General features: G+C 56.0%; 1 protein-coding gene across 2 annotated transcripts in view; it reads right to left on the minus strand.

Annotated features, from left to right (window-relative positions):
• RFTN1 (raftlin, lipid raft linker 1) overlaps positions 1 to 17,436 on the minus strand; it is a 233,764-nt gene that overhangs the window by 62,073 nt on the left and 154,255 nt on the right. For both annotated transcript variants that reach the window (XR_001918539.1, XM_018053142.1), the window contains exons 5-6: positions 13,329 to 13,671; positions 3,195 to 3,398 (exon numbers count right to left, since the gene is read on the minus strand). Coding sequence is in view for 1 of the 2 variants with exons in the window: in XM_018053142.1 (XP_017908631.1) it covers positions 3,195 to 3,398; positions 13,329 to 13,671 (547 nt within the window). In the remaining variant the exon portion in view is untranslated. The remainder of the gene's footprint in view (positions 1 to 3,194; positions 3,399 to 13,328; positions 13,672 to 17,436) is intronic.

Below are 17,436 nucleotides of genomic sequence, written 5' to 3' on the forward strand. Positions count from 1 at the left end.
CGAAGAACTGACTCACTGGAGAAGACCCTGATGCTGGGAAAGATTGAAGGTGGGAGGAGAAGGGGTTGACAGAGGATGAGATGGTTGGATGGCATCACCAACTCGATGGGCATGAGTCTGAGTAAACTCCGAGAGTTGGTGATGGACAGGGAGGCCTGGCGTGCTGGAGTCCATAGGGTTGCAGAGAGTCGGACACGACTGAGTGACTGAACCAACCTGAGCTGGATTCTTTTGAGCTGAACATCACCTAATTTATGGGACAAAGTTCTCAGGCATTTTATAATTTTGTGGAAAATATTTTGAAGCACAAATACCCAGTTCAGAAGACTGGTGCTTTTTTTCCCAGATGGCGAACAGCTTAAAGACGTGCTCCCGGCTCTGCCAGGTTTATTTCTAAGGACACTAATTATCCTACTAGAAATAGGTTTCTTTTATAATGATGATTAGCTTGCCTTTTTTTTTTTTTTTTTAAATTCTGGGAAAAGAACGTATTTCCTCCCTGGCCAACGGAAAGCCTGGGCTTTTCCAGGGCAGAAACTCCCTCACCCAGTAAGTTCTGCTCCCAGGTCACCGCCCCCTCGCCCCCCGCCCCTCAAAAAGATCAGGAAGAAACCCTGTTGGAATGCTGAGTGGGTTTAGATTCATTTTGATGTGAGGAGTCTGCATGTATTCCGGGGACAGGGACACGCAGCCGGGGGAGCAGGACTCGAGGGCAGTCCTGCTGTGGAGACGCTGCGGGCTCCGCGCAAGGCTTCCCGCTCACGTGCCAGAGGAAATTTCATGTTCTGCCTTCGAGGCAGGAAGGCTGGATTTCATGCAGCTGAAGCCAAGGGAGGCTATAACGGCGTTTCTAACACTCAAGTCAGATGTGAAGAAAGACTGCGTGCGCTGTCTGTGTTTCTGGACTCACGGCTGGAGAATGAGGAGAGGGGAGGAGTGGAGCTGAGAACACAGCCTGGACGCCGAAGCCCAATAGCCAGACAGGCGCCGAAGGGCTGCACAGACTTTCGTGTTCGCGGGGTCTTCTCCGGGGGCTTGGCTGGCCCCTGACAGGCAAAGGGCCAAAGAGAAAACCTCCTCGCCGAAGCCCCAGTTCCCCCAAGGGTGGAGCAGGCCCAGCGGCTGCCCGGGTGGCTCCTGGCCCCCACGCCTCCCTGCCCATCTTTAAGAGGCTAGCACAACTAACCCTCGGTTTCCCAGGCGGAGAATTAAAACCACGCGTAGCCACAGAGCGCCTCCCTGGGCCCAGGAGGAGCTAAAAGGAGCCGTCGCTGTGTGCCCGGAGAGGCGTGACTGGGTGTCCCTGTGGAAGCAGGAGGCAAAGGGTCCCCACCGGGCCCTCCAACGCCGGTGAACGAGGCTGTAGCCGTCTGCTCTGAGCACGTGCCCCGGGGTCAGATGGTGTGTCTCCAACCAGCCAGCACAGCCCCCAGCTTGCAAGAATTCTGCCGGCGCCCAGGGAGATTACTGACCTTGTCGCCAGGGGACGGAACTGACTCTTCCTTAGTTGTATTAATGAAAAATACTCTAGGAATTCCCTGGTGGTCCAGCGGTTAAGAATCCGCCTGCCACGGCAGGGAACTCAGGTTCCCTCCCTGGTCTGGGAAGATTCCACATACCGTGGGGCAACTAAGCCTGTGAGCCACAGCAACCGAGGCCCGCGGGCCACAAGGACTGAGGCCCCGCCCGCAAGCCACAGCGTCTGAAGCCTGCGCACCCTAGAGCCCGTGCTCTGAAACAAGTGAAGCCCACACCCCAGAGAAGCCCAACTAGGAGGAGCCTCCGCCTGTTGCAACTAGAAAAAGCCTGCGCGCAGCAACGAAGACCCAGCGCAGCGAAAACAAATAAGTAGTTATTTAAAAAAGAAAGAAAATACGCTTTAGAATTGCACTAACACACTAGCTGAGAGCCTCATATGGCTACTGAAATGGAAATTAATAAAAATTAAATGAAGTAAAAATTAAGTTTGTCAGTCTTACTTGCCAAATCTCCAGTGGTCAGTGGCCACTCACGGCTGGTGGCACAGAGACAGAGCATCTTCAAGTCCCAGTGGCCCATTCACCTCCTATCTTATATCCTGCTTCCGTCCACAAGTGGCTGTGGGCCACGGTGCTATGCAATGCCTGCTGCTACTGCGTGGACCCGTCACCATTAGACACTGCTGTTCAGACAGTGACAAAGGCTTTGCGCTGGACGAGACTGGCTCGCGCTCTACAACGCTCTGAAAGTTTCGGATGACTACACGCATGGGCACTCAGAATGAAGACCGATGCCTCTTCCAAGGATGTTTGCTAGCAGCTCAAGGATTGCAAATAATACAGAATCCAATGTCTGTTCCTGACTCTGCCAATTTTTAGAGAGAAAACTGCTCAATGTCGGTGCCCCCTGCCAGGTTTCACTGGCATCAACGGATTCGGTGTTACTGCACATTTCACTTGCTCAAGAATCCTGCTGACTGGCAGCCCTCAAGATCCACACGTGCTGGCAGGTTGGCCCCATGCCCCAAATGGTCTCTGGGTTTTGATGCACCCTAGCGACTCAACCCACCTCCCTGTTAGCTTGAAAACCCCTTCTTTGCTTGACACATTTACCCATTTGGGACAAGCTTTCTCTCTGCCTCAGAGGAGCTGACACCAATATTGCTGCCTGAGCAGCAAACCCCCAGAGAGAACCCATTACTGGCAGGGCCGCTGGGCGCGGTGAGACCCTAGAGCAGTGTGTATCCCGACGGAGTTTACAGAAACCCAGCTGTTCAGTTCACTCATCTGCTGTTAATTCCAAGGTGCTGCTACTGTTACTTCAAACTGTAATGATGTCTACAAACAATTTGCACTTTCAGAGCGGCAGGATCCTAGGGGGTAATTAACAAACCCCAGGAATAATCTCTTTAAAAGCCTTTAAAAGCAACCTCAATGGAGACCACCATGATGAAATGAAACTGCCCCTCCCCTTCTCCCCTTCTCCATGGTGTTCGCATAGACCTGGCTGACTCCTAGAGGGGCTGGGCGAGCACGGGTGTGGGCTTTTGTGGACGACTCCTCCAGATGTGTGAATTGAAATCAGACCCACGGAACTTTCTGAATTGGGGCGGGGTGGGGGGGGGTGGTTCTGAAAGTGGGCTGAGGTGACAGGCGTGAAAAGCAGAGTTCAGGAGGGCCACTTGATGGGGGGTGGGGTGGGGACGTGGTCCTTACCGTGGACCAAGCCAAGCCAGGAGACCGCGTTCACCAGGACGCCGCCCTTCCGGAAGTGGTCGCTCATGTGCTCCAGCCAGTTGGCGTCCAGACCGCTGACCGTCGGGCCGTTCTTGGAGACCCGGAGAGGAACGGTGACAGGGTAATACTGCCGGCGCTTCTGAGGGCTCTTCGGTTTGTTGAAAAGGGCGAAGATCTCCATTTCTGCGGGGATTCAGAGAGGACGGGGGACAGGGGGTTAAATGGGGACAGACTGCGTATCGGGCCGGGTGCAATCTTGCAGGAACCTGCAGGCAGGGCATCAAAGGCCAGCATTCTGCTAGGCTGCGTGTTGCCTATCAAGAAAACCCAAGCAGCGTGTTAGGGAGCCTTGAAAGTGACACGGACCTTGAAGGCCGAGTGCTGCGGGGCCTGCCAACAGAAAACGGCCCTGGTCAGCTGCACCCTCGGCCACTGCAGCCAGGGGCCTTCCACACCCCCTGAGAGGCATTCAGAGCAGAGACCAGGAAAGGGTACTCTCTGCTCTGCGAAAAGGTTAAGCCTGCAGATAGGTATTTTCAAGAGAGCATTTCATGAGCCTAGTTCTTCATCTCCTCAAATCGAGAAAAGGACTAAAATTGTTACCGGTGGCATCTGCTCCTTGTGGCTAGCAGCAAGCCTCTACCAAAATGCGTGACTGACCACACATATCTCCTTCACAAAATTCATATCTTACACTGACCTCTCCCCCTGCCTCCCTGGAGCCGTTTTTCAGGGCTGCTGGAAATGTTGTCTCCCAGGCTAAGTCCTCATTCTGTCCCCAATAAAACGTAACTCGAAACTCTTAGGCTGTGCATTTTTTAGTCAACAGGACTCAGTTCTGAATATGACATATGATGAACAGCTGTTAGCTGGGATTAATTTGTATGGTTAGGTGTTTGAAAGAAGGATATAGTAGACATTTCTAGAAATTCACACAAAGGTGTATTTTAAAAGAAAAAGCAGACATGTTTTGGGGCAAGAGCTGATCTTTTTTTTTTTTTTTTTTAAAGGAAATGCACAGAGGCACATGAAAACAAAAATACTGCCATAATTCCAGGAACTCTGCACCTCCCTGAATTCACTATTTATAAACTGCAGTGGTGTTTCCTGGGGCCGAACGCATAATACTTAATCAAGTTCATCAAAAATACATCATTGAAATGTAAAAATAAATATGCTCCAGTAAATGAGGGTTCCTGCCTGGAGTGGTAAGGTCGCTCCAGCAGCCAATGGGCCCTGAGAGTGAGGCGCAGCTTCCCGGGCCTTCCTTCACGGCTGGGCTCTGTAAAAATCGATGCTCACTGCCACCCGGCAGCTGACCCTTGCCTCCCGCCCTACGTGCGGCAGGCCACGAGTGAGCAGCCTCAGCCTCCGGAAGCAAATACCTGGAATTTCAATCTAAGGCTGAAGGTCTATTTCTGTGTTACTCATTTAGTTGAGCAACCAACAATTCACCCCGCTTAAAAGGCTTTGCTTACACCGTCTACTCAGGAACATGCTTTGGTTTCCAAAAATATCTATTCAGATAAGAAAATCCCCACCCTTCTTCCAAAGAAATAGTCTAAAGGTCATAAACAATGGTGGACATTAGCAAAAAGGACAAAGGACACCGACACACTCCCTGTAGGAGACACCTTGCCTGGACCCCACATTCTGGGTCACTGCATCCCATATTTATTTCCCAGTTTTCCAGTCTCCAAATACATTACCTTTGAAAATGGATCCACTTTCCTTTATCTAGATAAGTGTGCTTAAACAGGAAATGGAGCTGCACGACCAGAAGGGACACCATCACCATTTGCCACAAACAGGAGCAAACAGTGAGGCATTTTCATACCAAAACCGTTTCCCCACGTAGCATCTCCAGTTATCTCACAGGACGACTGTATTCTGGGACAAAGGGAGTCTTTCCACAGCCCCACCTGAGTAAGCGCCAGCAGAAACCTCAGGGGGCAATGCTGGGCCAAAGACTCTGCTGTCAGCAACAGTGAAGCCGATGGGCAGGCCATTTCGAGCAATCCAGGGGCTAGAATCAATGAAGAAGGAGGGGACCGCGTCTTCACAAACAGCCACCGGCTCTCCAACAACCAACGCTGGCCTCATCCCCACCCCATATTACTTTCTCGGTCCACTTCCCTGACTCAGGAAGCCATCGAAAAGGCAGCCGGCAAGTGCTTTCAGGGGAGAAATTAGCTCTGGGTATATGGAGCTAGCGATCCCCTGACTATTTTGTGACTTTCAAATACAAGCGTTAACCATGGCGTCATGCCAAGAAAGGTTTGTAAAGGAAGAGAATCAAGCAAGGGGATGAGGGCTGGGGGATGGGACAGGAAGTGCCCTTTTCCAGTCCAAGGAGTCAGGGTTCAAGTAAGAGCTGTAGCTGCTGAAAGGGAAGAGTGGGAGCCAGGCCTTGACTTCGTCTCTTCAAAAGCAGACCCTGTAAGCTTTGGGGTGCAAGCTGTTTCTTTGGGGAGTAATCCCAGACAATAAGAGTGAGGGAGCAGGGATAAGAAACAAGGAGGAGACGAAAGCCAAGGCAGGCATCCACGGGCAGGTTACTGGGGACCAGAGATGCCGCGTGATGCCCTGTGAGGCGCAAGCAAGGCGGGCGTCTGTCCTCAGGGACTGAGGCCATTCCTGGGGCATTAATGCCTGGGGCACCTGCCCATTCCAGAGAACACCTGTAGGCAGAGGCTAGGGGAGCTGTCCTCAGGTGACCCCCAAGGTGGGCCAGAGCGTCCGTCACCACGCTCAGCTACCATCAAGCAAGCCCAAGGGCGCACAAACTAAGAAAAAGAAGCCACAGCCTCCGCAAGGGGAACTGAGAAGCAGCCCAGCACCTGGCCACACAGCAGGACCCCCGGTCACACGGCAAGACAGGGCCACGGCCTCCCCCACGCACGAGCAAACAGAGGAGGGGAAGGCCGAAGAGGAAGGCGGGTGCAGGCCCGAGGCCGCGAAGGCAGAGCCTGCAGGCCGGGCCGGCGGCGGGGTGCTGACAGCGCGCCCAGCTCCCCACCCGGGTCCTCCCCAGGGAGTAGGGCCGGAGCCAGAGACAGAAATAAACTTTCAGGGAAGGGAAAGGGGAAGGCTGCTGGAATCAAGAGCCTCCAAAGCATGAGAAGAGACCTGCTTGCAGATGCCCAGCCCTGCAGCAAACGCCTCTGTCCCGCCGGCTCCCCGGCCACGGTCCTCACCCGGAAACCAGCCAAGAGAAACTGTCCCCAAACGACGCCCTTTGATGTTTTAATATTCCGGCTCTCCAGTACACATCCTCACGGGAGCGGCCACCAGGGACTCCACAAAGAAGACCAAGCGTGTTTACATTTTCTCAGCTGCTTCGTTGACTCTGCCCTGACCCCAGCTAGAAGATTTTTCCAGACACGGGACAGAGTCCCCAAGGAGGGGGAAGGCATTGTTTCTGAGAATGTTCTGAGGATGGCTGCAGGCCGGCCCTGGCAGGGCACCCAAGCACCTTCGAGACGGTTCTGTGTTGTATTTCTCTTTCTGTCTCGTCTCCTCTGACCCCCTTGCACACAGGGGGTGGCCTGGTCTGGTGCCATTTAGAACCTCAGTGTCCAGAAAAGGTGGCAGTCTAGAAAACACGGCCGGGGTTGCACCTGCATTCGCTGGACTGACCTCAGCCAGAAAAGTGCAAGCAGCTGGGGCGGGGGACGCGGGGTGCCCACAGCCAGGCCTGCCAAGGCCTGGCTAGGCTCCCTGGGAACGAGGAGGAAGAAGGTAGACGCCCGGGTCTGAGGCGGGTGCCAGGCAGTAGGGACGTAGGCACGGGACGTATGCCTGCAGTCTGCAGCTGGGGCCCTGGAGAGCGGCGACCCGCGGGTTGAGCTGACGGGGTCCTGGCACCCCGGGGGACCTCCAGGCAGCAGGAGGGAGGGGGCCTCAGAGTCGGGCTGAAAGCATGAGCTCCCCGGGCTGGACGGGGAGAAGGAGCCGGCTGGCACATCAGCTGGGGTGGAGGGACAAGTGGGCATCAGACTTGGCCTGGGAGCCGGGCTGGGGCCGGAGGGTGCTGGTCGGCTGAGGTCACAGCAGGAGGGCAGGGTCCAAAGGTTACGCTGGGAAGGCAGGGACCAGCCAGGTGCCAGGGGCAGGGGAGACACCGCTTCCAGCGTGGGTGCAGTGTGGGGCACCTCTGGGCCTGGGGAGGTCGGCTGGCAGGCAGAGTGTGGGACGCGCTGACTGCACAGCAACCGCGGGACGCGAGGCTGTCAGTGAGCGTCGTCACCGCCACCATCTCCTGCGATGCCCACCTCCACGGGGAAACTGTGTCCCTTCTACCTCAGAAGCCTTAAATGGATTCCCCAGAATCGCAAGCCGGCAAGTGGCAAGTTCAGTCACTCAGTCATGTCCGACTTTCTGCGACCCCATGAACTGCAACACGCCAGGCCTCCTTGTCCATCACCAACTCCTAGAGTTTACCCAAACTCATGTCCATCGAGTCGGTGATGCCATCCAACCATCTCGGTTGTCCCCTTCTCCTCCTGCCTTCAATCTTTCCCAGCATCGGGGTCTTTCCCAGGGAGTCAGTTCTTCGCATCAAGTGGCCAAAGGATTGCAGTTTCAGCTTCAACATCAGTCAAGACTCTTCCAAACCCCCCAACCCCCGGCTGTTTCCCAAACCTCACGAGAGGCTGGTTGCATCAGCACACACAGAGTGGGAGCTGACGCCCGCAGGTGGCCGGGGAGGTGGTCGGTGGCTGCTGTTAATGGACTGAGTGCGAACAGCCAGGACGATGGCGGCAGGCGGGGGGTGCACGGACCCCAGGGCAGAGCTGTCCGGGGGGGGGGGTTCCGGGAGGGGAGAACCAGGCCCGGCCGGTGAGGGAGGGCAGACTCAGGGAGCATCCCCCCAGAAGGAGCTGCCTGCCAGGAGGCTTGCTCATAGAAGGCCCTGGAGAAGGACACAGAGATCCGGCTCAGGCTTCTGCGTTCTGGACATTTCAAGTGAGCCGGTGCAGGGAGGAAGGGCAACTTGCGGACGATGCTCGTTATTACTCGGGTGGCATGAGAACAAGCTGAATCTGCATGAACCTGTGCGGCCCCCTCGTTTCTCCTACTGACGCTGCAGTGCCCGCGACCAGGCAGGGATGACGGCGGCCCGCGGAGAAGGCAGGGAATACGGTCCAGCCACACGGCTCTGAGCTTCCCGAGCCCTGGTCTTGCTCTGCCCCTCACCTGTTTACGGTCAATGAAGGAAGCTGCCTCCCCCACCCCGGGGCATAGAAATGGACTGGGAACCCAGCGGCGGGGCGGGCCAGCTCTTCCCGGGGGCCCTGCGTCCACCCGCAGCCGGGAACGAGGGAGGTGTGGAGGGAAGCCCGCTGCAGCGAGGCTCAGGGGAGGCCCGCCCAGCCGGACGTCGAACCAACAACACACTCCCCGGATGAGCGTAGCCCGGGTGGCCATGGGGAGCCAAGCCCTGGACCCAAGGGGTCCCGCAGCCCGGGGGATCAGGGGGGGCGCCCAGATGGACAGAGAGCCGACAGCACGCTCCCAGGACAAGAGAAACCCTGGTGGACGTAGGGGCAGAAGCCCTGGACCCAAGGGGTCCCGCAGCCCGGGGGGTCAGGGGGGCACCCAGATGGACAGAGAGCCGACAGCATGCTCCCCGGACGAGCGCAGCCCAGGTGGACCTGGGGAGCCAAGCCCTGGACCCAAAGGGTCCCGCGACCTGGAGTGGGGGGCCCGGACGGACACAGAGCCGACAGGACACTCCCAGGACGAGCGCAGCCCAGGTGGATGTGGGGAGCCAACCCCTGTACCCGAGGGGTCCCATGGCCCGGGGGGGTCAGGGGGGCGCCCAGATGGACAGAGAGCCGACAGCATGCTCCCCAGACGAGTGCAGCCCGGGTGGACGTGGGGAGCCAAGCCCTGGACCCTAGGGCTCCCCGCGGCCTGGGGGGCCGCGCCCGGACAGAGAGCCAACAGCACGCTCCCAGGACAAGAGAAACCCTGGTGGACGTAGGGGGCAGAAGCCCTGGACCCAAGGGGTCCCGCGGCCTGGGGGGTCAGGGGGGCACCCAGATGGACAGAGAGCCGACAGCATGCTCCCCGGACGAACACAGCCCAGGTGGACCTGGGGAGCCAAGCCCTGGACCCAAAGGGTCCCGCGACCTGGAGTGGGGGGCCCGGACGGACACAGAGCCGACAGGACGCTCCCAGGACGAGCGCAGCCCAGGTGGATGTGGGGAGCCAACCCCTGTACCCAAGGGGTCCCATGGCCCGGGGGGTCGGGTGGGGCGCCGGACAGAGATCCGACAGCACACTCCCAGGACGAGCGCAGCCCGGGTGGACCTAGGGAGCCAAGCCCTGCACCCTAGGGCTCCCCGCGGCCCAGGGGGTCAGGGGGCGGCGCTCAGACAGAGAGCCGACAGCACACTCCCAGGATGAGTGAAACCCTGGTGGACGTAGGGGGCAGAAGCCCTGGACCCGAGGGGTCTCATGGCCCGGGGGGTCGGGTGGGGCGCCGGACAGAGATCCGACAGCACGCTCCCAGGACGAGCGCAGCCCGGGTGGACGTAGGGGGAGCCAAGCCCTGGACCCTAGGGCTCCCCGCGGCCCAGGGGGTCGGGGGGCGGCGCCCAGACAGAGAGCCGACAGCACGCTCCCAGGACGAGCGCAGCCCGGGTGGACCTAGGGAGCCAAGCCCTGGACCCTAGGGCTCCCCGCGGCCCAGGGGCTCGGGGGGCGGCGCCCAGACAGAGAGCCGACAGCACACTCCCAGGATGAGTGAAACCCTGGTGGACGTAGGGGGCAGAAGCCCTGGACCTGAGGGGTCCCGCGGCCTGGGGGTGAAGGGGCCAGCCCCCGGTGCCTCGATGAGCCCCCAGCGCCATACAGCGGATGAATTAAAGGCGGAGCGGGGGCGGAGCAGGGAGACGCCCTCTGGACTCTTTTTTAATTGTCTTGCTGTGATTGCCTATTTAAACCCACCAGCAGGAAGCGGAGTTAAAGCACTTGGCCCTCCTTAGGGGCCCCTGAGTGGAGGGAGGCTGAGAGCGGGGCGGGGGTGCTGGGAGATGCGGTGGAAGCCCCAGGACGGAGGGGATAACAACCAGGATAGGAACTAGGCTGAGCTGGGGGCCAGGCCAGCTGACTAGCGGGGACAGCGTCCCTGGCCAGCCTCTGAGGAGGCGGAAACTATGCTCAGCTGATGCTCAAGTGCAAGTCGCTGGGCCGTGCCCGACTCTTTGCGACCCCGTGGACTATATGTCCATGGAATTCTCCAGGCCACAATACTGGAGTGGGTAGCCTTTCCCTTCTCCAGGGTGTCTTCCCGACCCAGGGATCGAACCCAGGGATGGAACCCAGGTCTCCTGAATTGCAGGCGGATTCCTTACCAGCTGAGCCATCAGGGAAGCACTAAGGCTCAGACTATGAGATAAAGCGTGACTCTAGGAGGGCACACAGGCCACCTCCTGTTTCTGTGACGCCGGCATAGTAAGAGCATCTTCCATCATACAGCTATTGGACGCACGGTCACGTGGGCCAGCTGAGCCCCGGCCCCTGGAGGGCTGTCACCATGATGACCGTCCTCTGTCCCCTGTGAGGCCAGGCCTGGGCACCAGGGCCCCTGTGTGTTCACTGGCTGATGAGAAAGAGGCAAAGATTCATTTATCCCACCGGAAGAGAAGTAACAGTCACAGTGGGCTGCCCAAGTCTCGGAGACCTGTGGCCTCCCACGCAGAGAGCTAAGAGCCACGCTCAGATAACAGACAGACAGCCGCCTACCAAGCAGGACGGGGGGGTCAGGGGCACCGTCACCCCTCGCAGCTGCAGTTCTCACGCGCTCTTGGGCTGACCACCTCCAGATGCACCTGAACCTTGCATTCCTCAGAAGGTTCTCGTTTTCCAGGAGAGAACAGGGGTTTGAGGAAACGAGGCACAGGCCAAGACCCTTGGGTGCTGGGGGGTTCTCTGTGCGCCCAGCGACGGGGGAAGGGTCTGAGGGAGGGAACAGTTGCAGGACAGCGGGGGGCCTGGGGGGACAGTCCTGGGACAAGTCTCCCCGGTTACTCAACCCCAGGAGGCGGCCGGTCTGGAGGGAATCTTGGAGGAAGGTGCCCTCTGGAACAGGGAACATCGGAAACTCCTGAGGGGCCCTTGCGTATTGATGGCCTCCTTTCTCAAAGCCAGGGCTCCGTGCAGAGCTGGGGGCAATGGTCAGGATGACGGGGCCTGTACCCAAGTCGTGCGGGCTCCTACTTAGGAGTGCTTTAAATGACACGTCCTTTGGCACGCGTCCTCCGTCGCTTCAGTCATGCCCAGCTCTCTGCAACCCCATGGACTGTAGCCCGCCAGGCTCCTCTGTCCACGGGATTCTCCAGGCAAGAAAGGGGGTTGCCATGCCCTCCTCCAGGGGATCTTCTTGACCCAGGGATGGAACCCTCATCTCCTGCACTGTACTCAGCTTCTTTACTATCTGAGCCTCTGCACACCAAGGCCCTGATGAAACACTAGTCCGAATCTCTCCCAGAAGTGAGGTGGCTACATCTCCCCTTCTAAGCCATCCTTGCAAACAAGCCCCGGAATTAACCGTCCCACAGTTTTCTTTTTGGGATCTGTGACATAACAAGAAAAGCTATTTCACCCGCTTTTTTTTTGTTTTTGCTGCACCGTGTGGCATGTGGGATCTTAGTTCCCTGACCAGGGATTCCCTGGTGCCCTGCAGTGGAAGGGCAGAGTTTTAACCACTGGGCCTCTAGGGAGCTCCTTCACCCTTTTCTGTTCTCAAAGCATAAGCAGTTTCTCATCATTTATAAGAGGCTAACCTCAAGAATCAGTATATAAATAATAACATTAACTAGGGGTTTCCCTCATAGCTCAGTCGGTAAAGAATCTGCCTGCAATGCAGGAGACCCGGGTTTGATTCCTGGGTGGGGAAGATCCCCTGGAGAAGGAAATGGCAACCCACTCCGGTATTCTTGCCTGGAGGATCCCATGGACAGGGGAACCTCGTGGGCTACAGACCACGGGATCACAAGAATCGGACACGACTTAACAGCAAAACCACCACCACCAATAACATTAACCAGGGAGATGATCCAGAAAGGCCTAAAGAGAAAGTCTCCCCAAGACCTGGGCCTCCTCCCATCAGTCTCGTCACTCATCACCTTCCAAAGGGGAGACAGCTCGTACCAGGGCCTGGCTTCCAGGAAACAGCAGGACACAAGATTTCTTGGAGCAGGAAACTGAAAGGGAATCACGCGGAAAGGAAGAGCTTCACTGCCTGCAGTCCGAGGGCCTCAGTAAACTCTGATCACCTGTCTGAGCATCACACAGGAAGCAGAAGGTGGGAAGCCAGCCTGGGTTCATCCAGCAGATCTGTTTCCAGCCTGGGCAACGGATGGACTCTGAACCTCAGTGTACTCAGCCGCAAAGGGGGCAACGATGCAAACGGGCCATCCACGTCACAGGAAGAAGCATTCGTTAACGCTGGCTGCCAGCCTCCTTCCTGCATCGTTATTTGAAATCTCCAAACTAAAGTCCATGCCCCAGTGGCTGTTAAACACCGTGGCTCAGAGCAGTCACTTCCCGGTGGCCTCTCCCTGGCCTCGCGTGCTCCACGGTACTGGTCTGTCCATGAGACAGACCCCCTGAAGCCTGGCTGTTTACAGCGCAAGGGCTCAATCAGCAGCTTCCTGCACACCTCATGCCACATCCTCAGCCGGCGCTCTGGATTTCCTTCTTTAGGCAGAAATTCAAAACAAGAGGACCAGGCGTGGAAGGTGCTTTCTGCACTGGTGCCCAGCCATCACCATGCTTCCTGGGGTCACACGGGGTAACCTGGGGGCAGCGCTTGGGCGTGGGGGAGAAAACGCCTTGCGTTCTAGAACCTGCCGCACACGTGACATTCTGGAGCCGCGACAAGTCAGCATCCCGTGGTCTGCCCACCCCCCACCTCCAGAAGGCCCACTCCGGAAGGAAGAGTCAGGAGGCCCGGAAAACAGCTCGGCAGCTTCTCCTGTTTGATGGACTGCCATCTCTACACTCGAATTCCATTCATTTTCCTAAAAGGCCCCCGGTGATTACTGAAAAGCTAGCAGCCGCTCTCCACGTGGCTCTGAGTCCCGGCGCTGACATACTTACTGGACGCGAGCGGCTCTCCAGGCCCTTCGGACAGCGGGTCAGCATCTGGTCCCTCCGGAGTCCCCCGAGCAGGAGACTCTGCGCCATCCCCCTCGCCCAGGGACGAGCCGGGCTGCTGGGCGGCGGGTGTCCCCCCTCTTGGGCCCTGGCCGGGCTCCGGGCTTCCGTCCGTCCCCGCAGCAGCATCTGCAGCCCCCGGGTCCTCCGCAGCCCCATGACGGCCAGGCTCCTGTGTCTCATCCTGGTCATCTGCTGGGGGGCAGCTGCCCACAGGGCTCCCGGGGCAGCGGTACTGAGGCACGACCCCGACGAACTTCAGGCCCCGACTCGCAGCCTCCTGGATCTGTGAGGCAAACCAGACCGAGGGAAACGGGTAAACGGGACGTTCCATCAGAGTGGGGGCACACGCGGCACCTCAGGGAGGCCTCGGGGGATGTTTCCCAGTGTGTGTGTGTGTGTGTGTGTGTGTGTGTGTGTGTGTGTCTGTGTCTGTGTGTGTGTCTGTGTGTGTGTCTGTGTGTGTGTGTCTGTGTGTGTGTGTCTGTGTGTGTGTGTGTCTGTGTGTGTGTCTGTGTGTGTCTGTGTGTGTGTGTGTGTGTCTGTGTGTGTGTCTGTGTGTGTGTCTGTGTGTGTGTGTGTGTCTGTGTGTCTGTGTGTCTGTGTGTCTGTGTGTGTGTCTGTGTGTGTCTCTGTGTGTGTGTGTGTCTGTGTGTGTCTGTGTGTCTGTGTGTGTGTGTCTGTGTGTGTGTGTGTCTGTGTGTGTGTCTGTGTGTGTCTGTGTGTGTGTGTGTGTGTCTGTGTGTCTGTGTGTGTGTGTGTCTGTGTGTCTGTGTGTGTCTGTGTGTGTGTCTGTGTGTGTGTGTCTGTGTGTGTGTGTGTGTCTGTGTGTGTGTCTGTGTGTGTGTCTGTGTGTGTGTGTGTGTGTCTGTGTGTCTGTGTGTGTGTCTGTGTGTGTGTCTGTGTGTGTGTGTCTGTCTGTGTGTGTGTCTGTGTGTGTGTGTGTGTCTGTGTGTGTGTCTGTGTGTGTGTGTGTCTGTGTGTGTGTGTGTGTGTGCGCGTGCGCGCACCCATGCCCGCGCCACACAGAAAATGGGATCTTAGTTCTCTGATGTTGGAGCTGAAACTCCAATCTGTTGGCCACCTGATGCAAAGAACTGGCTCCTTGGGAAAGACCCTGATGCTGGGAAAGACTGAAGGCAGGAGAACAGAATGACAGGGGATGAGACAGTTGGATGGCATCACTGACTCGATGGACATGAGTCTGGGTAGATTCCAGGAGTTGGTGATGGACAGGGAGGCCTGGTGTGCTGCAGTCCATGGGGTTGCAAAGAGTTAGACATGACTGAGCGACTGAACTGAACTGAACTGAGTTCTCCAAGCAGAGTTCGAACCCACACCCTACTGCACTGAGTCTTAACCAATGGACCACCAGGGAAGTCTGGGTGTTCCTGTTTGAACGTGAAATCTCTCAAGCTGGCCAAGGCTCCCCCTCCTCAAGGTGGTGGCCACACCCCAAGTCTGGCCTGACTGGGGACAGAGAGGAGCTTATTTTCTTAAACTGTAAAAAAAATAAATAAATAAAGCATTTGACTGTGAAGGGCTGGGATGGCCTCTCTGTGAAACGCTACATTAGCCCCAATTAGTAATTTTTCCTAAGAAACTGAAAAAAGGTTCTAAAAGGATGAGCTGGAACAAAAAGAGGCTGAAAGAGGAAGCTCATTTTTCTAAGAGTTTATTTTTTTGTGTGATTCTTTTTTTTTCTGATGAATCACCTACTTCCTGCTAATCAGGCTACCATATAACTCAATACATCTATATAACCACATACTAACTACCAGATGACGTTTTATGACCCAAAGAGCTTCCTCTCTGAAACAATTGCTCTGGCAGAGAAGGGCAAAGGTGGTGAGAATCACCAGTGTGCAAAAGCTGATGGCACACCCCGAGAGAGGGCACCTCTGAGGACAGCAGCCTGGGGGAAGCACGGACGCCTGGGGACCATGCCCAGCCTGTGGGCACTGCATGCGGTACCCCACGGCTCTCCACCCCCATCCGGTCCAGGTGACAAGTGGCACCTTCTCACCTCCTGAGCCTCAAGACGGGGGGCACATGGGTGCACTGAGTTCTCGGCCACGTGAACCCTCCCCTCCCCGAGAAAGCAACCCCACCCCCACCGCAGGCAACTGAATGTAACTGTCATAAGTGAAAGACAAACGGAAAGTAAAAGCTAAACAAAAGCAAGAGCTGGCCAAAATTAGAAGACGAGCGTTAGGGGACGTGCTGGCAAGGGGGCTCAGGTCACTTTACAGATGCAGCAGAAAGGGGAGACCATAGAGCCCCGGGAGGCTCAGTCACCAACCCCCGAGTGGATGATCTCAGAGAGCCGCCAGGCGTCAGCAGCGACCCTCTCCTGTCATTTGAGAAGGAGTAAGAAACATCAAAAAGTGAAGAGAAACTAAAAAGCTTCTTGATGAAAGTGAAAGAGGAGAGTGAAAAAGTTGGCTTAAAGCTCAACATTCAGAAAACGAAGATCATGGCATCTGGTCCCATCACTTCATGGGAAATAGATGGGGAAACAGTGGAAACAGTGTCAGACTTTATTTTAGGGGGCTCCAAAATCACTGCAGATGGTGACTGCAGCCATGAAATTAAACGGTGCTTACTCCTTGGAAGGAAAGTTATGACCAACCTAGATAGCATATTCAAAAGCAGAGTCATTACTTTGCTAACAAAGGTCCATCTAGTCAAGGTTGTGGTTTTTCCACTGGTGATGTATGGATGTGAGAGTTGGACTGTGAAGAAAGCTGAGCACCAAAGAATTGATGCTTTTGAACTGTGGTGTTGGAGAAGACTCTTGAGAGTCCCTTGGACTGCAAGGAGATCCAACCACTCCATCCTAAAGGAAATCAGTCCTGGGTGATCATTGGAAGGACTGATGCTAAAGCCGAAACTCCAATACTTTCGCCGCCTCATGTGAAGAGCTGACTCATTGGAAAAGACTCTAATGCTGGGAGGGATTGGGGGCAGGAGGAGAAGGGGATTACAGAGGATGAGATGGCTGGATGGCATCACCGACTTGATGGAAGCGAGTTTGAGTGAACTCCGGGAGTTGGTGATAGACAAGGAGGTCTGGCGTGCTGTGATTCATGGAGTGGCAAAGAGTCAGACGCGACTGAGCGACTGAATGAACTGAACTGAAGAAACACCAGCATGAGCTCCTCTTTAAAGGAGAAGCAAGCCTCAGCCCCGCTCCACGGATGACCCACCCTAACTTACGGCAGAAGGTCATTTTAGTTCAGCCCTGGCCGTTCTGGAAAATGATCTGGAGCAGTAATACGAATGTACAGCCCAGTTCAGTTCGGTCACTCAGTCGTGTCCGACTCTTTGTGACCCCCTGGATTGCAGCACGCCAGGCCTCCCTGTCCATCACCAACTCCTGGAGTTCACTCAGATTCACGTCCATCGAGTTGGTGATGCCATCCAGCCATCTCATCCTCTGTTGTCCCCTTCTCCTCCCGCCTTCAATCTTTCCCAGCATCAGGGTCTTTTCAAATGAGTCAGTTCTTCGAATCAGGTGGTGAAAGTACTGGAGTCTCAGCTTTAGCATCTGTCCTTCCGAAGTCTAGCCTGTGCTAGACATTAATGATCACCATGGATCCACCAGGTGTGAAACCCTGCACCATGCTTTTTATATCAATGGTTTGGCCTAATCCTCGAACAACCCTACATGGTCTCATAATCTTCATTTCAGATGAGGACACTGAGGCCCAGAGCCATTTAAAGTCATAAAGTGAGCTGTGGGAAGTCAGGTTCCAAGTCAGGTTTGGCTCAGGTCCAAGTTAACTCTTAAGTACAAGGCCAAGTGGACACGTGTCAAAGCGTCCAGTTCTCCGACACGCACATGTCCACACAAATGCCCGCGGCTGGCTCAATTCACACTTCAAAAAGTTTTTCTAAAAAACCTTGAAGTCATCATTTCCATTCTGAAAGTTCATTTGTTACCCATTAATCTGTGATATCTACCCATTTTTAGAAACTGTTTTAGAAAGCTTCTAAAAGAAGACACAGGTCACAAACTTTTTAAAAACAAAACAACGAGGAGATAATT

This window comes from Capra hircus, chromosome 1 (assembly GCF_001704415.2).
Source record: "Capra hircus breed San Clemente chromosome 1, ASM170441v1, whole genome shotgun sequence".
In the NCBI taxonomy this organism is placed as follows: domain Eukaryota; kingdom Metazoa; phylum Chordata; class Mammalia; order Artiodactyla; family Bovidae; genus Capra; species Capra hircus.